The sequence below is a fragment of the Camponotus vicinus genome, unplaced genomic scaffold (assembly GCF_025532165.1).
Source record: "Camponotus vicinus isolate PSW18456_S1 unplaced genomic scaffold, iyCamVici1.0 SCAF_1, whole genome shotgun sequence".
Classification (NCBI taxonomy): domain Eukaryota; kingdom Metazoa; phylum Arthropoda; class Insecta; order Hymenoptera; family Formicidae; genus Camponotus; species Camponotus vicinus.
The window spans coordinates 11,603,714-11,629,113 of record NW_028141945.1 but is presented as its reverse complement, the minus strand read 5'-3'; the positions used below and the strand labels follow the sequence as shown (position 1 = coordinate 11,629,113).

At 29.7% G+C, this 25,400-nt stretch overlaps 3 protein-coding genes across 3 annotated transcripts; all 3 read right to left on the bottom strand.

Annotated features, from left to right (window-relative positions):
* Positions 1-559: 559 nt before the first annotated feature.
* LOC145977608 (uncharacterized) lies at positions 560-3,821 on the bottom strand. The gene is made up of 5 exons (XM_083109695.1): positions 3,671-3,821; positions 2,959-3,310; positions 2,322-2,385; positions 2,003-2,249; positions 560-778 (listed from the first exon to the last, which is right to left on the bottom strand). Exons 1-5 carry the CDS (start codon positions 3,812-3,814, stop codon positions 560-562), a joined length of 1,026 nt encoding a protein of 341 aa, XP_082965821.1. The 5' UTR covers positions 3,815-3,821.
* Positions 3,822-4,758: 937 nt separating this feature from the next.
* LOC145974162 (uncharacterized) lies at positions 4,759-12,881 on the bottom strand. The gene is made up of 8 exons (XM_083103991.1): positions 12,775-12,881; positions 11,401-11,875; positions 9,892-10,122; positions 9,468-9,777; positions 8,520-8,676; positions 5,940-6,414; positions 5,223-5,453; positions 4,759-5,099 (listed from the first exon to the last, which is right to left on the bottom strand). The coding sequence occupies exons 1-8, from the start codon at positions 12,874-12,876 to the stop codon at positions 4,759-4,761; spliced, it is 2,322 nt and encodes a 773-aa protein (XP_082960117.1). The 5' UTR covers positions 12,877-12,881.
* A 672-nt stretch (positions 12,882-13,553) lies between these two features.
* LOC145977549 (uncharacterized) lies at positions 13,554-25,182 on the bottom strand. The gene is made up of 8 exons (XM_083109661.1): positions 24,952-25,182; positions 23,729-24,200; positions 21,024-21,254; positions 20,648-20,925; positions 19,725-19,913; positions 15,645-16,113; positions 14,052-14,282; positions 13,554-13,957 (listed from the first exon to the last, which is right to left on the bottom strand). The coding sequence occupies exons 1-8, from the start codon at positions 25,156-25,158 to the stop codon at positions 13,617-13,619; spliced, it is 2,418 nt and encodes an 805-aa protein (XP_082965787.1). The 5' UTR covers positions 25,159-25,182; the 3' UTR covers positions 13,554-13,616.
* Between the last annotated feature and the right edge of the window lie 218 nt (positions 25,183-25,400).

The window sequence follows — 25,400 nt, the reverse complement described above, 5'->3', positions numbered from 1 at the left end:
TACGCACATATCCCTTCCGTACATCGACTAGTCTTTAGGGTGGTAAGATAAGTGACGTGACAAGTTTATCTACCACGCATCTCTTTGGAACATTCGATAATCCACACAATTTTCTACGTATGTAATGTTATTGTGTCAGCAAGATGTTCACGATCAATTGTACGATGACATCAAGTATAACATCTTATTTTTTACGAGAAAGGTACTTCTTTTTTCTGCGTCTATTATTTTATCGAGTGAAACCAACAAAATAGGAAAAAAATTGAAGTTATGCTTGTTTGTAATAAAAGTAATAAAATAGAAGAAGCTGATGTGGACGGACCGAGAGATTTCAATGCTCGAATGAACAGAATTTCCAGTATTTATTTTAAAATAGCGAATGAAATTTTTGATTTTTTTAGCGAATAATGATTGAAAAATTATATTAATAATTTAAAAAAAAAGATGAAAACGTATGCTTAAAAATATTTTAATATTTTTGCACATATTTTAAATGGTATTAATAATTTTTATATATGATATATATATATTTTGAAAATTCTCTCCTTATTGACCTACATTAATTTCTGAGTGCAATTCGCAAAACCGAGACGTACGATGCTGCCGTTTTGAGAACGTATATTATCGTTTCGCGATTAACGTAGAAAAATTTCCCCCCGGTGAGACGAAACGGATAGCTTGATCTCATCATCGCAAAGCGCAGATCTTTCATCAACGTGGCAGGAAGCGTGAACCAGGAAGTCATGAACATTGCACGGAATATATTCTCGCTTTCTCTCTGTATAAAGTCACCGCCGGAGCAATACACAAGTGCCTCCATAAACATGAAGTTCAAGACTAGAACACTTTTAGCTAATTCGATGTAATCGTTATTTTGTAAACTGAATATTATACGTAATCCTGAAATATATAAAAATATTATTTTAAAATTAAAAAAAAATATATATATACAGAGTGTCCCATTTTAAATAACGACCTCAAATATCTCCCGAATAATACGTTTTACAGAAAAATGTTTCAAACAAAAGTTGTATGGTTTCGAGGGGGCTATAAGATGGTACCATTGGTTTGACCTTGAAGAGTCATTTAAAGGTCATGTGAAGGTCACTTCAATTTTTTTAAATAGAACACCCTATATATTTTTGCACATTCTTGTAGCTCATCTCGAGAGCTTTCCAAAACACTATAATTAAGTTAGTTTTCATTAAGTACTTTCCGAGTTATGAGGCTTGAAATAATTTCTTAATTTTACATAAACCGTAAAATATCTTGTAAAATATTCATTTTTCGATTATCTTACCTTAATACTTTTATGTACAAAATAATGAGAGGAATCAATTGGTGTAAAGAAAACATATAATTGTTTCAAAAAAAAAAATGTAATAATTTGCAATTAACAATTACATTTTTTTTCGAAACAATTATGTGTTTTCTTTACACCAATTGATTCCTCTCATTATTTTGTACATAAAAGTGTTAAGGTAAGATAATCGAAAAATGAATATTTTACAAGATATTTTATGGTTTATGTAAAATTAAGAAATTATTTCAAGCCTCATAACTCGGAAAGTACTTAATGAAAACTAACTTACTTATAGTGTTTTGGAAAGCTCTCGAGATGAGCTACAAGAATGTGCAAAAATATATAGGGTATTCCGTTTAAAAAAATTGAAGTGATTTTCACGTGACCTTCAAATGACTCTTCAAGGTCAAACCAATGGTACCATCTTATGGCCCTCTCGAAACCATACAACTTTTGTCTGAAACATTTTTCTGTAAAACGTATTATTCGGGAGATATTTGAGGTCGTTATTTAAAATGGGACACCCTGTATATATTACATTTATATTTTATAATTATTATATATAGAATGTTATTATCTTTAAAACATAAAGATATATAAAAACATATGAAAATTGTTTGTAATGTAATCGTTAAACATAATCGTTTAAAGATGAATTTCTAAAAATTAATTATAGTCATGTAATATATATACATAAACTTGGCAAAATTTAGTACCCAACAATGCGAGTAAAAGTGTTACTATAACAAGTTGGAATAATATAATAAGATGGAAGGTATCTTCAATATTTTTATTAAGTTCCGCTAATTTGCAGTGCCTGTTGACCAATTTGGACATATGCTTCCGATTATTTTCCACGTTGTCCGGTTTGCTTGCGAAAGTTTTGAATTTCTCTTTAAGAATCTTCAGCTGACCAGTGATATGTAACGTAATGTTAATATAAAAACTGTCCGAAACACATTGCATTAAACATAATATGAGTAATTGAAAATTTTGAAATATAATAAGTATCAAGTACTGCGATCCGGTTATTATTTTACTTAAATCGCCAGATGGAATTAAAAACACCCACTCCATTGTACCTATGCACAATAAAAATAATGATATAATTTAATATGCAGCTATTTTATATGTAAATTAAAATAGAACATACAAACATTAGAAGATACAAAATAATATATTAATTAGCACATATATAACGGCAATAATAAATATAATACACAAGTAATATAATAAATGGCTTTAAATTCTGATGTTTTAATTTTATATATTAAAAAATCGAATATACATAATTTACAAATATTTTTTCGTAAAAATACAAACATTTTAATAAAAAATTACGATAATAATTTATATGTATACATAGTATTATTCCTATCCCTCAACATATAAATAGCACTTCAATGTAATAGCATAATAAAATAATATATAATAATGTGAAACAGATTTATTCTTAGTAATTCTAGAAAAAAATTTATCAAAAAAGTAATAGTACGCTTTCTAGGATGAAATATTTTATATAAATTATAGACAAGAAAAAAAGCATATTTATAATTATCATTATTCGTGAGTTAATATCTTAAAAGCCACTTCTTTATTTATAATAATAATATTCAACAAATGTATACACACGAATATTATATATTATATATTACCTGATATATATGTGTCTTGAAAAAATCTTTGTTTCACATTTATGAATATGACAGCAAATATATAAAGTGCAGTGCATGTGAAACCAGAGTATAGTATCACCGAAGTAAACATTTTGGATTTAAATGCATATTCCTTCATAATCTTATAAGATTCTTCATCATTCTTTGCGGACAACCAATCGCTGATAGCACCGTCAATATTTCTGGCAAGCTTTTTTTGATTGGCAATAATGCAGAAATTTTTCAATGTCAAAATCATTGTGCATGCAAAGTATAATATAGTTTCTATGCTTGTACTGGCATCGCGATGATTCCCAGTGAGTTCCATAAATAGGAAGCTAAATATCATCAACTAATAATAATTCTTTAAAATTTCTTTAGGAAGTACAGTTAACGTATACAATAAGTGAGTAGACAAAAACAATAAAATGCATTTATGGAATGTCTTATAGTACCTGAATATTTAATAGATCTCGAAATTAACAAAACAAAAGATTTTGTTGAATATTGAAGATTTTGTTCTATTTATCTGATTACAAATGATATATAAATATTATATTGTAAATAAATATACATTTTAAAAAATTCAAAAACTATTCATAAAAATATTTTATAATTCTTTTAGATACATAAATTCTTGCAAAATTGAGTATCATCATATTTACTTGCCGCAACACATTTATATGGTTCTTTTCTTCTGCTGCTAACATACCTTCATAAATATTGCTAAACTCCGTTGCATGATCGTGAACCCCGTCTTCTTTTGCAGCGGCCATATACCGACTATTTTCATGAGGGCTCTATGAGTGGAGAAGACATACGCGATATCATCGTTCCAAAGAACACGCGAAGACATTATAGTAGTTGCATGAACTGAACGGACAATTCACAAAACTACTCTGCCTGATCGTTATAAGTGAAGGTTCGATCTTGCAAATTTTATGTTCAATTTGTGAATATCATCTTTATCATCGGATAATCAACCGCGGGATAAAATGTGTTGCTTTCACGAAGTTCATATTTTATTAGCTTTAAACGACTTCTCAAATGATAATAGGATAAATGTGAAATAGGGATAATGTGTGTCTATACACTGTTGAATTACTGTCCACTTTCCCGTAGTCGTGAGCATTGCAGTAGAAAGGAGTAGTATGGCAGCGAATGTGCATCGTAGCAATGGAAAAAATTGTGAATTGTTGACAGATTGAAGCAACTGTCTTAATATGATTAATATACGAATTGGAAATGTTTGTTTATAGGCAAGTGCGATTTCCGGTATATTTATTTGGGATACATTTTTGGATTTTATTGAGTGTTAGGTTAAGCAAAGTGACATCGATGTTGTGCAGAAATCATCAAAGTTGGAGTAAATGACAATTATCGATATATTTATACTATAGTAACAAAGTACAGTGATATGTTATAATTATCACAATCTAACGATAGTTTCAAAATGGTAAAAATAAATTGTTATTTATATAAAAGTATAAAAGAATGGATACTAAATGAAAATAAAACATTTCTTACAAAAAGGCTGATACAGATTTAAATCATTTTATATAACTGCAACAAAGGCAGCATGTTTTTTTCAAGTGTACACATAGTTTTGATATTACATGAGAAGAAATTGATGATTTGGCACGAATGAATAGTCGCATAGTGATTATAATTAGTTGTTTTATTAAAACCAAATTGGAGTAAATTTTTACTACTATAGATTCCTATATTTTTGAACGTACTTTCCAAACGTCGATTTGTAATTTGTAAGATTCCTTTTCACGAAACGCATTATTTTATATCTCAAGTTTCTACCATTACGCGGAGTACAGATAAGTACGACATGGAGGTTTTCAGGATGCTCATATATGTTGCCAGGTTTACCACGATAAAATTTCCAGCTTGCAGCTTGACGGGAGACTGTGCCCGCATAATGATAAATATTAAATTTTTCGACAATTTTCCAGGAAGATTGTACCAAACGCTTTGATAAATAAAAAGTCCAACTTCTTCCATTTGAGATTTCAGGTAATCTCCGACGAAACTATACACTGTAAGTTGCGTCAGGAAAGTGCATAATACTGTTAAGCTTTTTCCCATCATGACGATATCGTTCATTTTAAACGCTAAAATAAATTGAAAGCCTGAAACAGAGTATTTATATTTAATAAATATTTGATATATATGTGAATCTCTCTCTTTATTAGGTAATTTTTTTATATGTTTTATAAATCTATTATAAAATCTAAATAGCATGAAATATTCACCCATTATACATAACAAGATGCTGCTAAGAAATAATTGCATCAATAAAACAAAACTGATAGCATTGGCCAATTCTTTAGCCATGTCTATAAGATAGCTCATTCTTTTAACTAAAGCGTTAAAACGATCGTAGACTTGCGAACTTGAAACATCAAAGTCGATGAAACTGGCCTTTAAAATTTTCACTTGACCACAAACGTGTAATGTAATATTCAGAAAGAGAGAATCGTTACCTTAAATTAAAAAAAAAATTGTTGAGAAATGTGCAGATTATATATATACTATGATCTCATAACTGATAAATATGATATTCTGACATATTTTTTTATATTAGTTTTGTAAGAAATAGATTTTCATATAATTTTTATGTGTAAATTTTGATATTTAATTTTGATATTTAATTTTTATATTATTTTTATATTGTTCTTATAATTATAAAATTATATATTTCATCTTATATTAATTATACATGCATCTAATCTCATTTTTTACAGATACTTTTATGAATATATTTTATTCTTTTATTGTATATATTCCATACTATAAATAATATTTGACCACACAACGAGCAAGTAGATCGCATTAAATAAAGTAATAAAAAAAATGTTATTTGATAGTCGTAATTATTTAAGAATTTTGATATACATATATTCTCTAAGCGTCGTTATATAATATGAAGAATGGAAGGAAAAACAGATAAAGCAATAAACACATGTTACCGAGATTACAAGTACACGTAAGTATAAGCACGATAAATTCAAAGAGACAGATAATTTTATACAAGCTCTCCGAGACACTGAAATATTCCAACGCGCATCTTGATGGCATCGGATATTCCAGCACAACGTCCTCGTCTGTTACGTTCATCTGGCTGTCTTCGTCATTACCCAGAAGAGGAATTAGCGAATATACCGTCACGCTAAAGTAAGAGAAGCACACCATAAAACAGGAGAGAAGCCTTCCCATAAAGGCGTGTCTTCGCATGATGGCACGATGCTCCGTATTTCTAATTGTCAAATAATCATTCCGGGCTGATCCGTAATTGTTAGTTAAATTTTCCGCATAAATGCGGAAACATACTGTTTTCAGCACTCCTAGTATACCGCAGAAGATCAACATGATGCTGTCAATGTTCTGCCCTGCATCGGTACAGCCCATTTGAATCTCCATGGTGGGTAAGGTCACTATTATGCTCTATTGATATATGCGTAAACGATATATTTTTTCATTGAAAAGCTTTTTTTGTGTCTAAAAAAATATTCTCCAATTCCAAATCGCCGGATTTTTTCTCAAATATTAATATTTAATTCTAAATAAGGTAAGACTTCCGAATAGCCCCTACCTCCGAATTTGATGAAACTTCCAGCATTTGAAGACTATAACAGAACACATTCACACCATAAAGGATTTTTTGCGGAAACGACTAGGAGCGGAGAAATTCAAAAAAGAAAGTTTTCATATATTTCGCAAAAGATACTTATATAAATATCAGAAACGTATATATACACACACACACACACACACACACACACACACATGGGAGGGTGCAAGGAGGGCCTTCGGCCCCCCTCCCGCACCCACCCCGTCCCCCTCGCTTCGCGTGAAAAGTTACAAAGTGGAACCTCGCTTCGCGTGGAAAGTTGCACCCTACCGTAGGCACCCCCCTCTATCGGCGGGGTGGGTGCAGGAGGGTGCAACTTTCCACGCGAAGCGAGGTTTCACTTTGCAACTTTCCACGCGAAGCGAGGGGGACAGGGTGGGTGCGGGAGGGGGTGGGCGAAGGCCCCCCTTGCACCCCTCCCGTGTGTGTGTGTGTCAGCTCCATGCTGTTATAAACTAAAACGCATGCGCACGTAGTCAAGAAACATGTTCGCGTCACTACATTTAGTCGGTATGACGGATTTCCTAACCTTAAATACCTGCCAACTTTAGACCTTCATAACTTTTTTCGTAAGTAAAAGCGACAATTTTAATTAACAGATTCATGTTCTACGCACTATAATACGTCAATACATCAAGTTTCAGCGAAATCGGTGAGGATACCCCTCTGTTTCACAATTACCCCACTTATAAATATTTATCAAAATTCAAAAGTCGCAAACTCATGTGGAACAAAACAACTATAAACCTCGTTTCAGGTCAAAGCATAAGGAGATATGGGGTGGATATTGCTTCACGTGAAAACTCGCAAACCCATATAGAACAAAACATTACAGACCTCACACAGTTTATACCTTTCAACAATCAAAATAACTTCTACATTTTTCAAAATTTTTTTCTCAATAACTTTTTAACAAACAACAAGCAACGGTTAAAACCTTCTGAAAATTGCTCAGAGTTATGACCTTAACAAGATATGTCAAAATCAAAGTAGTCGGAAATAAATCCTAAACGGTAGTTTTACCGTCTTCTTTTTTGAATTTCTCCACTCCTAGTCGTTTCCGCAAAAAATCCTTTATGGTGTAAATGTTTTGTTATAGTCTTCAAATGCTCGAAGTTTCATCAAATTCGGAGGTAGGGGCTATTCGGAAGTTGAGCCCTAAATAATAATCCTTTTTTTAAAAACTGATAATGTTTCTGTGTTTGTCATCTACTATAATGTAGAAGAAATTATTAGAATTAGAGATTAATTAAAAAATTAGATAATTATGTTTTAAATTTTAAAGCATATAATTTGAATATAAATATAAATAAAAAGAGATAAAAATGTTATAGTATAAATAATAAAATTTATAGATGTAATAAATTCTTTTGCATCAAAATATAAAATTAAATTAGATAATTAGAGGATTTAACTTGAAGAATTAGATTTTAAGAATTACATAATTAATTATATATAATTAATTAATAATGGATATAAATTGAAAGTAATAAAAATTTGCGTATCATTTTGCACTTTTCATGTAATTTATTTTTTATATGATATATTGTCAAAGGAAATGTCATATTAGTACGACATTGATGAAAGAATCATGAAATAAATAATATACACATGCTAGACATAAAGGGAAAATAAGGTTTAAAAGAATCATTTTTGTTAATTAACATTCTCAACAGCTTACGACTATATCCATTTATAACCCATCCGATATGTTGTCATTATTGAAGAAAAAGCATTTGACGATGTGAATGAGGAAATGCTCCCGATCCAGAAATTTGAACATTTGACGTTATTACCGCGAGAATAAAATTTTTTGTTTAAAGTGTCTTAGTGACATCGTATAAAGTGCTCTATCTATTCCCTCAAATGCAATTATGCGCGATGGAAATCGTTGGAACAATATTCAAAAGATGTGTACCATGCAACAAGTCGCTAAAACGCATCTTATAAGCGAATAGACGTTATAAACTTGAAGAGGCCAGACACCGATGGGCCACGTTAACAATTTGAAGGGGGTCATCGCGTATGCGATATCATCCTTCCATCGTTCGCTTGCCATCGAGTCGAGGTAATGACTGTAACTGACGCTAATAATCTAGATATGCTCGATAGAAGGGAGCTATTTTGCTTCATTTTTTATTCAGTCTGAGACGTATACTCATTTATCAGCCTGCCTTTTATGCTCTTAACGCATTACGACAAAATATAGAGTATTATGCTTTTACGCAAAATTGTATTGCTGAAATAAGAACACACATGACTATGCTTTCTAAGTCGTCATTCGATAAAAAACTGTTTTTCTTTTATTCTGTGAAGTGTTGAAGAGAACTATGCATGTTTCGTTCGCACTATGTACGCATCGACTGTATTGTATTCATCATCTCGATTTCTCGATTGTCTCGGCTAAGTAATATTAATTTAATCTGTCCAAAAATGAAAATATGTAGCAAATATAATTGTTCTTTTTTATTCTACAGAAAATCAAAATTAATTAATAATGAATGAATTAATTAATTAATTAATTAATAATGACACAATGGGTAAGTAATTCTACATGTTAAAAAATAATATTAATGTTAAATGTTATGTTTAAATATAATAATACATTAGTAATTTTAAGAATGCATGCATATTATCGATATTGTACAGAACAAATTGATTTAACACAAACAGACTACTATGGGTAATTAGTTTATTAATGTGGCATTTTAATAAATATTTTAATAAACATTTCTTCGTGTATTCTTATTTTGAAAGCATTTATTTCGTGTTATTTCGAACGTACCAAATATTTACAGTTTGCACAGATTTCTTTTTCATTTCGCATTTTATATTTCACACTTCGAGCATTATACGAAGTACAGACAAATATGAAAAAGAAGTTTTTAAAATACTCACATAAGTTGACAAATTAACTGCGATAAAATTTCCAGCTTGTAACGCGACTGGAGATTTTGTTTGCATAAGAATAAAAATTACGTTTCTTGCTAATTTCTTAGGAAAACTGTACCAAGCACTTTGATAAATAGAGAGTCCTATTTCTTCCATTTCAGTTTTCAGATAATTCCCGATAAAACTATACAGCGACAGTTGTGACAAAAAGAGACTCAGTGCTATTAAACTCTTTCCTACCATTGCGATGTTTTTGACTTTCAAGGCGAAGATAAACTGAAATCCTGAAAAATGAATATTTGATTGCTAAAATTTTTGCATGAATTTATAGCGAAATATGTGAATTATAAAATTCACATATTTCGCTGAACCATAAATAAATCATACATAATATTCACCCATTATACATAATAATATGCTGATAATAAATAGTTCTATCAGTAATATAAAACTGATTAGATCGGCAAGTTCCTTAGCCAGCGCTATCAAGTAACGATGTCTTTGAATTAGCGCACTGAAACGATTATAGATGCGTGGACTTGTGACATCAAAGTTGATGAAATGGACTCTCAGAATATTTACTTGACCGCAAACATGCAATATAATGTTGAGGAACAATATGTCGTTACCTTTAGAAAATAAAATAATGCACGACACTGATTATTATTGATAAACGAAACAATACTTATTATTCTATCGTGCTTAAATTACAATTTTTGTAATCAAACAATATGTATCACAAAATCTAGAAAATATGTAATATTGCAAATAATATATAAAATATAATGTGCATTTTGCATAAGGCGCGAACGTTCTGAAATTTAAAATTTGTTTAAACATATAGTAGAATAAGGCACGTTGAAACTATCATATATTTTATTTTCATTTACATTATTTATGTTTGATAAAAATAAATTCTGACAATCTAATATACAGGGTGTTCTAAAAAGGTATGTCAAAAATTTAAGGAGATATTCCTCACACCTGAAGGATGAAAAAATGTTATATGGACATAGGTGCGGAAATGCTTATTTCAGGAGTTATGTTGAAAATACTGTTAGCTGTATTACTTACACAAGGAAAAATTTAGGATTAATTATTGTAGACGACAATCGTTTAATTAGGCTTATTTACATTTGGTTTTAATGTGACCTGGAGTATGTTACAATAAATGTTGAAAATGTTCACCATTTTCCTGAATACAAGCAGTGACACGTCGACGCATCGATTCATGGACACGTTCAAAAATGCCTGGCGTACAGCGGATTGTCTCGTAACCTGCAATGATACGGTCACGAAGATCTTGAATATTACGCATTGGTGGCATTTTTGAACGTGTCCGTGAATCGATGCGTCGACGTGTCACTGCTTGTATTCAGGAAAATGGTGAACATTTTCAACATTTATTGTACATACTCAAGGTCACATTAAAACCAAATGTAAATAAGCCTAATTAAACGATTGTCGTCTACAATAATTAATCCTAAATTTTTCCTTGTGTAAGTAATACAACCAACAGTATTTTCAACATAACTCCTGAAATAAGCATTTCCACACCTATGTCCATATAACATTTTTTCATCCTTCAAGTGTGAGGAATATCTCCTTAAATTTTTGACATACCTTTTTAGAACATCCTGTATTGAGTTAGGAAAACTATCATGATCTTGGACCATCTTAATCTTAAAAATTTGCCATAAAATTACTCAAATTTCCGCGCTTTTGCAATATTGCTTATTGTCAATTAAAAAATGAATAATATTAATAAAATGAATAAAAATCTTTATTTATTTAAAACCTTTTATTTATTTATTTAAAACTCTTCAATAAAAAAAGTTATTATTTTCTGTATAAGTAGTACTGGATAAAATAAAAAATACTTATTAAACTTATTAAGTAAATATTACCAAGATTAGTTGTAGTTGATAGTATTATTATAACAGTTTCGACGAGGCAGGAGATTTTATGCATGCTCGTTGGAAAATTAAAATATTCCAAAGCGCATCTTGATGGTATAGCGTATTCCAACGTCACATCTTCATTTGTTATGTTAATTTGATTATTTATGTCATAATCCAAAATAGGAACTATCCCATATATTAGACAATTAAAGTAAGAAATGCCAAGCAACGAACAGCAAAGAAACCTTCCTACAAAAGCATGTTTTTTCATAATGTCGCGCTCCTTTGTGTCCTCAATCGTCAAATAATCGTTCAGAGCAGAATCGTAATTGGTAATTAAACTATTTGGATAAATGCGGAACCATGTTGTCTTCAGCACACCAAGCAATCCGCAACAGATTATCATCAGACAGTCTATATTCTGCTTTATGTCAGTACAACCCATGTATAGCTCCATGGAAGACAAGATCACAACTAGGATCTGTTGATTTCCCCATATATGATATTTACAAAAAAACATGTCTCACTCCTAACTCAATGAATTTTTACGAGTAAATATTCTATTTATTTAACAAACTGCCAATACTATTTTCACATTCTCAATTTTTCTCCTATTCTCGCTCTATTTTTTTTCTCTCTTTCTTTCTCCCTATTTCTCCCATTCTTGCTCTATCTTTTTCAATTTCTCTCTCTTTTTCGCTCTATGAAATACGATATAAAAGAAGTGATTTTTTTTCTAGGACGTTTGTAAATGTAAAATTGTAAATGTAAAATATTGTATTTATTATCATATATTTTGCTATTTATATACTTTTATATTAAATTTTATATTAATTTGAAAATTAAAATAATGCAAGAATTTATTTTACTATAATAACGTATCTACAACATAATTTTTCTGCTTCAAAATATGAAACACACAGAATATAACAAAATTTAATATTATTCAAAATTTAAGTGATATTTTGTAAATATTTATTTATTTTATTATTCATACGTTATGATAGAATCATGAAATAAGTAGAGTAGAGTATACTTTCCGTAATGTTTCTCCAAAAATATTGCATCAATTTTACACATGATTAAGAAAAAATACACATAAAGTACATATAAAGCTTAAAAGAGAAATTTTTTATTTTTAAAAATTTTCAAGGCCTTAATAAAATGCTGCTAATTTACAATTCATCTAATATGAGACACACATGGTTAATGAAAATATTTCGTCATATACATTACCAAGAATTGAATATATGTATAAAATTTTTACGCCGAAGTTTTCTCCAAAGCGTTGCAATAGAAAATTCTGATGTAGAAAATTCTTCGTTGCCTTCGAACGATCGCGAAAGTTTCAATGATCTTTAAATTTCAAAAGATACTTACCGCACAACAAGTGCCAAAGCTACAACGCAACAGCGAATAAATGTCATAAACTTGAAGTGGCCATACGCCAATAGGCCATATAATCAATTTCAAAGGGGTCATCGCGTATGCGATATCGTCTTTCCATCGATCACTTGTCATTGCGGATATAATGACTTTAACTGATGTCAATAACCGATGATCCGCTTGCTATATCGTCATAATATGAGCAGATATATGTTCCCACTCATTTATTATTTAACATGAAGAGCATGCATGCTTATCAGTCTGCCTTTTTTCAAAACATTATGCAAATAACTACGCTCTTACGTAAAATTGTTGTCGAGTAAAAATTTATATGATACAATTTCTAAATTGCTACCACCGAGCAAATTTTTTTTGCTGAGGGGGATCATGTGCCTTTAGCTTACCTGTACGCGCACATTGCAGTACTTTATTTCGATATTGGTTTGGCCAACAATAAGTAGAATAAATTCAATTTGTTCAAAGATGAAAGTGTGAGCTAATAAGTATTGCTTTTATTATTTAATTTAGCAATAAAACTAAAAACTCATAGAAAATTACGCGACAGGTAACATTACATGTCCGAAAATATCTGTTTACAATCAATATAATAATATATGAATAGTAATTTCAATATGTTTATATTATTGCATAGGGAAAATTGGTTTGGAACAAATAGATTAATTTATGTGACATAGGTTTATTAACGTGGCATTGCAATAAACATGTTTTAATGTATTTCTATTTAATTTCTATTTATTTAAAATTATTACTTTGTACTATTTCGAAAGTATAATATATTTGCACTTTCCAGATTTCTTTTAAATATCCTTTATATTTTACTCTTCGAGCATTATACGGAGTACAGACAAATACGAAAATGAGGTTTTTAAAATGCTCACATAAGTCGACAGATTGACTACGACGAAATTTCCCGCCTGCAACGCGACTGGAGATTTTGTCTGCATAAGAATAAAGATTATGTTTCTTGCTAATTTTGTAGGAAAACTGTACCATGCACTTTGGTAAATAGAGAGTCCTATCTCCTCCATTTCAGTTTTCAGGTAATTCCCGATAAAACTATACAACGAGAGTTGTATCAGGAAGGCACTCAGTGCCATTAAACTCTTTCCTACCATAACCATATCATTGACCTTTAACATGATGATGATCTGAAATCCTGAAAATAATATGTTGATTGAAATGCAAATTTTTCTTTTTAAATATATAATTTATATATTTCGCTGAACATTTATAAGTATCACGATAGTTACCCATTATACATAATAATATGCTGATGAGGAATAGTTCTATTAGCAATACAAAACTCATCAGATCGGAAAGTTCTCTGGCCAGGCTTATCAGTTCTTGATGTCTTTGAATTAACACATTGAAACGATCGGATATTCGCGGACTTGTAACATCGAAGTTGATGAAATGGTCCCTCAGAATATTCACTTGACCGCAAACATGCAATGTAATGGTGAGAAACAATACGTCGTTACCTTTAGAAAATGCATCGATGCACCGAATTGTCTTATTACAATAAAATACACATTTGTACTTATTATTCTATTATAATTAAATATATAATTAAAAGATATGTATCGCAAAATAATTAACACAAAGAATATTCCTTTTATGTTATAGATACTATATGTTGTATATGTATATAGAATATCTAACATAAAATGTCCCACCGAAAATATACAAATAGATCTTGTTAAACTGAATTAAAAAGTCCTATACCAATTTGTAAACAAGCATGTAAAATTTTGAGATATTAATTAGATTAGAAGATCAATCAATGAACGCGCGGTCCGCGTGGCTAGAGCATAAGGTGTACGCTCTAGACGAGTGTTACACGGCAAAAAAGTCGGAGTACGTCCTTTTTTACTATGTTACCATGTGACAAAAATTATTTCGATTCTTGTCTTTTCGTTGCCGTGCAACGAAAGCCGCTGATACGCCTAGAGCGTACATTTTACGATCTAACCACGCGGATAATGCGCTCATTGGTCGATCTTCTTTAATTAATATCTCGAAATTTTATGTGGTTGTTTATAAAATGGTATAGGACTTTTTAATTCAGTTTAATGAGATTTACTTGTATATTTTTGTTGAAACATCTTACATCAGACATCCTGTATATATATATATATATATATACCTTTTTTTTAAACATAATTCTTTGCATAAGGCGCAAAAGTTTTTTAAAAATTTAAATTTTTTTTAAACGTAACGAAATCCATTAAGTCATGTATAATTATTTTCATTTCTATCGTTTAATAAACAAAATTCTTCCATTTATTTTAATATACCTGATCGAAAAGATTGGTTGATTTTAATGCATGATCTTGAATTATCTCAATGGAACAAATTGCCATGAAACTTCTGCGCCTTTGCAATATTTTCTATAATGGATGATATAGTTAATATAATATAAATAAAATTAATAAAAATCTTTATATATATATATATATATATATATATATATAAAATAACCCAGATAGCACAATAAACATTCTCATGAGCATCCAGAATGTATCCAGGATGATTTAAAATGTTTATATAAAACGTTTTAAGATAGCATTATAAATTTACAAATTTATTTTATTAAAATTTAATATATGTGATTATTATCTTTATATGAGTTATTTAATATAGTGCCTTATAAATGTTTATTGGATAATTATTGGATGTCTGTAAGATATCTGTTCTATCGATTATATTGCATGTCCTATGGATTTCCAAAAAATACCTATGTGCTATCTAACTTTTCATTAAAATATTTTTATTTCCTAATAATACTCTAAATAAGATATAAAATATTCATAAAAAATAGGTAAATATTAGTTACATATTACCAATATTAGCTGTAGCCCCCGTCAGCATTATAACAATTTCGAGTAGACAGGAGATTTTAAACATGCTCGCTGGAAAATTAAAAAATTCCAGAGCGCATCTTGATGGCATAGCATAATCTAGTGCTATACTTTCGTTTGTTATATTAATCTGATTATCATAAATTAAAATGGGAGCTATTCCAGCTACTAGATTAGGTAAGTAAGCAAGACTCATTAAGCAAGAGCAAAGAATCCTTCCCATAAAAGCATGTTTTCGCATAATCTTGCGCTCGTTTGTGTTGTCAATCGTTAGATAATCATTTAAAGCAGAGTTGTAATTGACAATTAAACTATTTGCATAAATGCGGAACCATATCAACTTCAGTACACCGAGCAATCCGCAACAGATTACCATCAGACAATCTATGCTTTGCGTTACGTCAGTGCAGCCCATACATATCTCCATAGCCGGCAAGATCACAACTAGGCTCTGTTGATACATTTCCCCACATATAATATTTCGTGCTCAGTAAAAATATATTTCACTCCTAACTCAATAAATTTTTATTAATAAATATTTTATTAAGATGCTACTTTCTCACTCTCATGCTTCTTTTTGCTCAATTTCTCTCAATTTTTCTCTTTCTCTTTCATTCTATAAAAGACGACATAAAAAAAAGTTTCTTTTAAGATTAATTTATAAATGCAAAATGTTACATATGTCAATATATTTATTAATATACATATACGAATGTATTTATTATTTTTATATTGTATATATAATTTTATAGATGTAGCAATTCTTAGATATAAAAATAACACAAAACATATATTATTAAAACATATATTATAAAAACATATATTATTAAAATAATGTTTGTGTAACAAAACTTATGACACTTTTCGTTTTCAGTTTCAGTTATTCTTCAGTTTTCAGTCTCACGTATGTAGATATGTTCGCACGCATAGACGCAAAGCGATTTTGTCCCTCAAGTTTATATCGCGCATGTATAATTATTCGCTTTAGTATGCTTTAAGAAACAAAATCATATGTGGATTGTGCATATGTGTGAAATTATAAAAGTTTCACAGAATAATGTAACAGCGAGAAAAATAATAAAGTAATTAAAGATAAAAAATATTGTAGAATAGTGCAAGGAAAAAAGAAAAATAATTTCTTCTAATTTATATAATAATTATATGTTGTACACGGTCCGACAATTTTCCACCCAGACTTTCCTCATAAAATCCAAACAATTCAATAATTTTTAAAACTCTTTATTTGTTATTCAAAGTATTCCTTTTCCGCATCTATATACTTTTCACAGCGACTCAATAGCGATTCAAATGAGTGGTACATGTCCTTGACCGGTACTGCCTTTAGTTGTCGCGTCGCCGCAGCTTTGATGGTATCTACATCGTCGAAAAAACAACCCTTAAGTACTAATTTCAGTTTCGGGAACAGAAAGAAGTCACACGGTGCCAAATCCGGCGAATACGACGGTTGGTCAAGCACGCAGATTTGATTTTTCGCTAGAAATTGGCGTACAATGATGGCATTGTGAGATGGTGCGTTGTCGTGCAACAAGCACCAACTTTCCGGATCTTTGTATTCTGGCCGAACACGTCGAATTCTTGTAACCAAACGCCGTAGAACTTCAAGGTAGAATGTTCCCGTTACTGTTTGGCCACTTGGAAGAAACTCGTGATGCACCAGACCCTTGCTATCGTAGAAGGCGATCAGCATTACTTTGATTTTTGATGGTGTTTGACGTGTTTTTTGGACTTTCGGATCTCCGGGTGACTTCCAGGTACTTTGGCGCTTTGTTTCGGGATCATATTGAAAGCACCATGTCTCGTCTCCAGTTATTATAGATTTTGTGAAGTTGGGGTTGTTTGCAGCGAAGCTAATCATTTCTTTTGAATGGATAACATGTTGTTCCATTATAATTTTCCGACACAATTTTTTTTGGGCTGTCACGTGAAATGTCATAACTCAGCCATTTTACATGGCACAGCGTTCAAACTTCGCTTGACGTATAGAAGACATTCCCACCTTTCTAACGATATATAGTTCCGACAAATAGCGCCACGCGTTTAGGCAGGAGATTTAAAGTCTGGGTGGAAAATTGTCGGACCGTGTATAATAATTATGTACATTTATATACAGGGTGTCACAATCTTCAATACTTTAATAGCGAATTCTAGATAAAATAGAAGATAAAATAGAGTCAAAAATTCTAATACGAAAATGTTGATGCTGCAATAATTTTTAATTTATAAGCGATCAAAGCTTGACAATAATACCACGTAGAATTCGCGCGCTCAGGTCTGTAACTACACTTTTATGCTTACCGATCTGTGTCATCTGTTATTGATTTTATCATGTCAGGTGATATTGATTTTTACCGCACAGTTGATTTTATTTTGTCGATTTTCATATATGTGTTTATTATGTACGTCATACATTATAATGATTAATTAATATTAACAAATTATAAATAATATATAGAAAACATTTCATTTTTTTTAAATAAAAATTTAAATAATTGTTTAATTATTACATTTAAACAAAACTAAAAACTTAAGGTTTTCCCACATTTGAAAAATGACATACATTCTTTTTAATCAAAGAAATATTTGTAGAAATTAATCTATTATCATTATAAATAAAAAATAGAATAAAAAAATAAAATTAGGTGTGTAAAAATCAATATCATCTGACATGAAAAAACCAATAATAGATGACAGATCGGTAAGGTATAAATATAGATACGGACTTTAGGTGCGATTTTTACGCGATATCACTGATGAACTTTGATCGCTGTTAACTCAAAAACTACTTTAGTCTATAATCATTTTTTTATATTAGAATTTTTGACTATTTTATTTCTAGAATACACTATTAAAGTATATTGCACGGAAGTCAGACATCTTGTATAATTACGTATGTATATAATCTTTTTCTGTGCAGTCATTATTTTAATTACGCAAACAAATATATAAATTTTTCTGTAACTATATAATTATATGCGGAAAAAGATTATCATATCCACAATTATATTTAAACATATATAATTATTCCATAATATATCATTGTATGTATAATCATGTGTAATTAAATAATATTCTGCGCAGCAATAATTACGATTACGCAGCCAAATAAATTTCTATGTAGCCATAATTATAGGTATGCAGAATTTTATTTAATTATACAATAACATATATGTATAGGTACGTTATACATACATTTATACAAAAATTAAATTTATCTTGAAAAACAGGTTTTTTTAACAAAAATGAAATGCCTTTAATATCATGAGAAGAAATTATATATAATATTTTTATAAATGTAAAATGGACTTTATAATAAATATTTTTTAAAATTACAAATCCTCATAAATTGAATGGCTTCTAAGTATTTAGATAGTTATAATAATATTGATTTCATATTTAGTTTTAATTTATTATTTTTTAGAGAATACTTTTTAGAAGAAAATAATTTTTAATTTTTATTATTTTCCATAGTTTAGGAGTAAATACTTTTTTAAAATTTGTATAACACATTAAAAGAATTTAATAATATTATATAAAAAATTATATAAAAGAATATTATATAAAAAAAATTTAATAATATTTAGAATCTAACAATAACTATTTTATAACTATTTTGTTTTACTATCGTTATGATCATGAAATCATGAAATAGAATCATGGAATAAGTAATGTAGTAACAAAAAAAGAATGATTTTTATGACATTCCGTGATAAGGATCGTATCATATTTTTGGATTTAGATTTAAGTAAAAGTAATTACAGTTTAAGAAAAAATACACACAAATACGAAACTTAAAAAAAATACTTCTTACTGTTAAAATTTTTTAACGCGACTTACAATTTACTCATCTAAAGTGTTACTACAGCTGACAAAAGTGTTCCACCATATGCGTTATTCAAAATTCAAAATATAAAATCTTGATATGCTCATCGTTATACCGAAGTTATCTCCAGAGAGATGCAATATCAACTTAGATAATATTCTGTGTTGTCTCCGAGTGATCGCGACTATGTCAATGATCGTCTAGTTCCGAAAGATACTCACCGCGAAACAAGTGCTTACAATACAACGTAACAAGGAATAAATGTTATAAACTTGAAGTGGCCATACGCCAATAGGCCATGTAAACAATTTAACAGGGGTCATCGCGTATGCAATATCTTCCTTCCATTGTTCAATTGCCATTGTTGAGATAATGGCTTTAACTGATGGCCATAACCGGTGATCGGCTTGCTATATTGTCACAACGCAGGCATTCCAGCTCATTTATTATTCAATGTGCAATTTAGTATTCAACGTGAAGTATATGCTTGTCAGGCTACCTCTTTTAAAACATTATAGCTAAATGATAAAACTACGCTTTTACGTAAAATTGTTGTCGAGTAAAAATTTATCTATTGCAATTTCTAAATTCTTACCGTCGAAAATATTTCTTTTGCTAAGAGGGATCATGTGCGTTTGACTTACCTGCATATGCGCACATTGTAATATTTTATCTCGATATTAGTTTGGACAGAAGGAAAAGGATAAATTCAATTTGTTCAAGGATGAAAATGTGAGCAAATAAGTAATGTTTTTATTATTCTATATATCAATAAAATTAATTGATGGAAAATTATACGCGACACAAATAACTTTACATGTCCGAAAATATCTGTATACAAAATCAATATAACAATGTATGAAAAATTATGTATGTAATTTACTATGTATGTGTGTATATTATTGATATTGTATAGGAAAAATTGATTTGGAACAAATAGATTAATGTGAGTGATAAGTATATTGTCGTGGCATTTTAGTAAATTTTTTTTGTCGCATTTCTATTTTAAAATCATTATATCGTATTTCGAAAGTATAAGATTTGCAGTTACCAATCATTTCTTTTAATTATATCTTATATTTCACTCTTCGAGCATTATACGGAGAACAGACAAATACGAAAATGAGGTTTTTAAAATGCTCACATAAGTTGACAGATTGACTACGATGAAATTTCCAGCCTGCAACGCGACTGGAGATTTTGTTTGCATAAGAATAAAGTTTACGTTTCTCCCCAATTTCGTAGGAAAGCTGTACCATGCACTTTGATAAATAGAGAGTCCTATCTCCTCCATTTCAGATTTTAGGTAATTCCCGATAAAACTATACAACGTTAGTTGTATCAGGAAGGCACTCAGTGTCATTAAACTCTTCCCTATCATAATGATATCATTGTCTTTCAACATTATAATGATCTGAAATCCTGAAAATAATACTCGTTGATTGAACATAAATCTTTCTTTATAAATATATAATTTACATAAATTTTTACTGAACAATCATAAGTGTCATAATATTTACCCATTATACATAATAATATGCTGATGATGAATAGTTCTATTAGCAATACAAAACTCATCAGATCAGAAAGTTCTCTGGCCAGCGTTATCAGTTCTTGATGTCTTTGAATTAACGCATTGAAACGATCGCATATTCGCGGACTTGTAACATCAAAGTTGATGAAATTGAGCCTCAGAATGTTCACTTGACCACAAATATGTAATGTAATGTTGAGAAACAATACGTCGTTACCTTTGGGAAATGCATTGATGCGCCGAATTGTCTTATTGCATTGAAATATACATTTGTACTTATTATTCTATTGTAATTAAACATATAATTAAAAGATATGTATCACAAAAAATAACACAAATAATATTTCTCTTATATTATATATAGGATGTTTGATAAAGATTGGACCAACGCCCTTGAGCGGATAGAGCGCAGTAAACTGAACAGAAAAGTCTTTACCAATTTTTACAATAATTATTAAAATATTAATTAAAAAGAGTTTGCAAATAAGCGCGCGTTTTATACAGCTAGACTATGAAATGTGTGCTCTATAGCAGTGATGCCAGATTCCGGCCTTTCGGTAGCATGCGGTAGGCAGAGAAGATCTCGCAGAGAAGAGCGAGAGAGAATCATGTTTTGTCTCCTTCTATTACCCCCTTCATGCTATCGCATGCTACCGAAAGGCCGGAATCTGGCATCACTGCTCTATAGTTCTAGGCGTGTCAATAGCGAAAGTCATACAGCAACGAAAACACAAAAGTCGAAGAAGGTACGATCTAAAATTTTCTTGTCATGTGCCACTCACCGCTGATATATCTATCAGCGATTCGCCATTGATACGCTTAGAGCTCATGGTATATCTTATGGTCTAGCCACGTGGATCGTGCACTCATTGAACGATCTTCTTTAATTAATATCTCGAAATTTTATGTGGTTGTTTGTAAAATGGTATAAGACTTTTTCGTTCAGTTTAACGAGATCTACTTGCATATCTTCGGTGGGACACCTTACGTCAAACATTCTATGTATATTTTTTTAAACATAATTCTTTGCATAAGGCGGAAAAGTTTTTTAAAAATTTAAAGTTTTTCTTTAAATTCAGTAATCCATTATATCGTATATAATTATTTTCATTATTATCTTTCAATAAAGAAATTCTTCCATTTAATTTAATATGCCTGATCAGGAAATTTGGTTTTAATTTTATGATCTTGGATTATATATATATATCTCAATGGAACAAATTGCCATGAAACTTCTACGCCTTTGCAATATTTTCTATAATTGATGATATAGTTAATATAATATAAATAAGATTAATAAAAATCTTTATGTATATAAAATAACCCAGATAGCACAAAAAACATTCTCATGATCATCCTGAATGTATCCAAAATGATTCAATGTGTCAAAATGATTATGTTTGTGTGAAATGTTTTAAGATAGCACTACAAATTTACAAATTTATTTCATTAAAATTTAATATATGTGATTATTATCTTTTTTTAAGTTATTTAATATAATTCAGAAATCTCTTACGTATATGTATCATATGTACATATATATATACAGGGTGTCCGATTCGTGAGGGACCAAACGAAAAATGATGATAGATTGGGTCAAACTAAGAAGAAAAGTCCTCTACCATTTTGCAAAATTCGCAATAATTATTAAGTAATAAGCAAAAATGTCACATGAAGGTTTAATTTTTTAAATGGAACCCCCTATTTTTTATTATGTATTCTTATAGCTTATCTCGAGAGCTTTCCAAAACACTATAATAAAGTATTTCTTCATTGAGTACTTTTCGAGTTATGAGGCTTGAAATAATTTCTTAATTTTATATAAACCATAAAATATCTAGTAAAATATTCATTTTCGATTATCTTACCTTAATACTTTTATGTACAAAATAATGAGAGGAATCAATTGGTGTAAAGAAAACATACAGTTGTTTTTAAGAAAAAATATGTAATTGTTAATTGCAAATTACATATTTTTTTTTAAAAACAACTATGTTTTTTCTTTACATCAATTGATTCCTCTCATTGTTTTGTATATAAAAGTATTAAGGTAAGATAATCGAAAAATGAATATTTTACTAGATATTTTATGGTTTATGTAAAATTAAGAAATTATTTCAAGCCTCATAACTCGAAAAGTACTCAATGAAGAAATACTTTATTATAGTGTTTTGGAAAGCTCTCGAGATGAGCTATAAGAATACATAATAAAAAATAGGGGGTTCCATTTAAAAAATTAAAGGTAACCTTCATGTGACATTTTTGCTTATTACTTAATAATTATTGCGAATTTTGCAAAATGGTAGAGGACTTTTCTTCTTAGTTTGACCCAATCTATCATCACTTTTCGTTTGGTCCCTCACGAATCGGACACCCTGTATATATATATATATATATATATATATATATATATATATATATATACATTTCTTAAAATGACATATTCCTGACTCAATTCTGAGATTTTGAAAAATTTTGTCCAAAGCTTAGTTTTTGAATTATGAAAGGAAATAGTTAATTTATTACGGGCCCACAGTATAAGAGGTAGACCAGAGCGACGCGATTCACTATCAATGAATCTATATCTATGGCTATCTAGGAAATTTTTTGTTAAAAAATTCTTGTTTATTATAATATTGGATAAAATATAAAATATTCCTAAAACATGGGTAAATATTAACTACATATTACCAAGATTAGTCGTAGATGCAAATATCATTGCAACAGTTTCCAGCAGACAGAAGATTTTAAACATACTCGTTGGAAAATTAAAATATTCCAGAGCGCATCTTGATGGCATAGCGTACTCTAGTGTCATACTTTCATTTGTTATGTTAATCCGATTACTATCATAATCTAAAATAGGAACTATTCCAGATATTAGATTACTAAAGTAAGCAATGCTCATTAAAGAAGAGCAAAGAATCCTTCCTATAAAAGCATGTTTTCGCATAATTTTGCGCTCTTTTATGTTGTCAATTGTTAGATAATCGTTTAAGGCAGAACTGTAATTGATAATTAAACTATTTGCATATATGCGGAACCATGTCGTCTTCAGCACACCGAGCAATCCGCAACAGATTATCATCAGACACTCTATGCTTTGCGTTACGTCAGTACAGCCCATACATATCTCCATAGACGGCAAAATCACAACTAGGCTCTGTTGATACATTTCCCCACATATAATGTTTGGTGCTCAATAAAAATATATTTCACTACTAACTCAATAAATTTTTACTAATAAATATGCTATTAATCGTAAGATGTGAATGCTACTTTCTCATTCTCACGCTTCTTTTCGCTCAAATTTTATCAATTTTTTTCTTTCTCTTTCATTCCATAAAAGACGGTATAAAAAAACGTTTTTTTCTTTAAGATTAATTTATAAATGTAAAGTCTTATATATCACATATATCAATATATTTGTATATATTTACTATTTATATATTTTTTGTATACAATTTTATGTCAATCTTTAGATATAAAAATAATACAAAAATGTATATTATTAAAATAATATATGGGTAACAAAATTTATGTAAATAAAAAATTTCTTTTCTTCAAAATATAAAATACTCCAAAAGATATAACAATATTCAAAATCAAAGTGACATTATATAACTATTTTGTTTTACATGTAATCGTTATGATGGAATCATGAAATAAATAATATGTAGCTTTTTATAATATTTCGTGAGAAGGATCGTATGATTTTCATACATGTTTAAGAAAAAAATAGACATAAATCATGAAACTTAAAACAAATATTCTTATTGTTATAATTTTTTAACGACTTACAATTATGCTGATTTACAACACATCTAAAGTGCTTTTACAATTCATAAAATACCGTTTCATACCATCCGTTATCCAAAATTCAAAATATAAAATCTTGCTATGCTCATCGTTACACCGAAGTTTTCTCCAATCAATTGCAATATCGTAGATAATATTCCGTGTCGTCTTCGAACGATCGCGAATATGTCAATGATCTTCGACTTCGAAAAGATACTTACCGCACAACAAGTGCCTAAGGCACAACGTAACAGCGAATAAATGTTATAAACTTGAAGTGGCCATACACCGATAGGCCATGTAATCAATTTAAAAGGGGTCATCGCGTATGCGATATCATTCTTATATTGTTCACTTGTCATTGTCGAGATAATGGCTTTAACTGATGCCAATAACCAATGATCGGCTTGCTATATTGTCACAACGCAGGCATTCCAATTCATTTATTATTCAACGTGACATTTATTATTCAACGTGAAGTATATATACTTATCAGTCTCTCTTTTGAAGCACTATGACTAAATAACGCTTTTACATAAAATTGTTGTCGAGTAAAAATTTATAT

Excerpts from the sequence above, each read along its gene's own strand:
- LOC145977608 (XM_083109695.1), bottom strand. The coding sequence starts at position 3,814 with ATGTCTTCGCGTGTTCTTTGGAACGATGATATCGCGTATGTCTTCTCC. Across the intron at positions 2,250-2,321 it reads AAAATAATAACCGGATCGCA|TTTTTATATTAACATTACGT; the intron begins GTACTTGATACT and ends TGTTTCGGACAG. Across the intron at positions 779-2,002 it reads TGGGTACTAAATTTTGCCAA|AGAGAAAGCGAGAATATATT; the intron begins GTTTATGTATAT and ends GACTTTATACAG.
- LOC145974162 (XM_083103991.1), bottom strand. The coding sequence starts at position 12,876 with ATGACCCCTTTGAAATTGATTATATGGCCTATTGGCGTATGGCCACTT. Across the intron at positions 10,123-11,400 it reads ATCAACTACAACTAATCTTG|GTAACGACATATTGTTCCTC; the intron begins GTAATATTTACT and ends TATTTTCTAAAG. Across the intron at positions 8,677-9,467 it reads AAAACTTCTTTTTCATATTT|TCATTACCTCGACTCGATGG; the intron begins GTCTGTACTTCG and ends CGTCAGTTACAG.
- LOC145977549 (XM_083109661.1), bottom strand. The coding sequence starts at position 25,158 with ATGACCCCTTTTAAATTGATTACATGGCCTATCGGTGTATGGCCACTT. Across the intron at positions 21,255-23,728 it reads TGCATCTACGACTAATCTTG|GTAACGACGTATTGTTTCTC; the intron begins GTAATATGTAGT and ends CATTTCCCAAAG. Across the intron at positions 14,283-15,644 it reads GGGGGCTACAGCTAATATTG|GTAACGACGTATTGTTTCTC; the intron begins GTAATATGTAAC and ends CATTTTCTAAAG.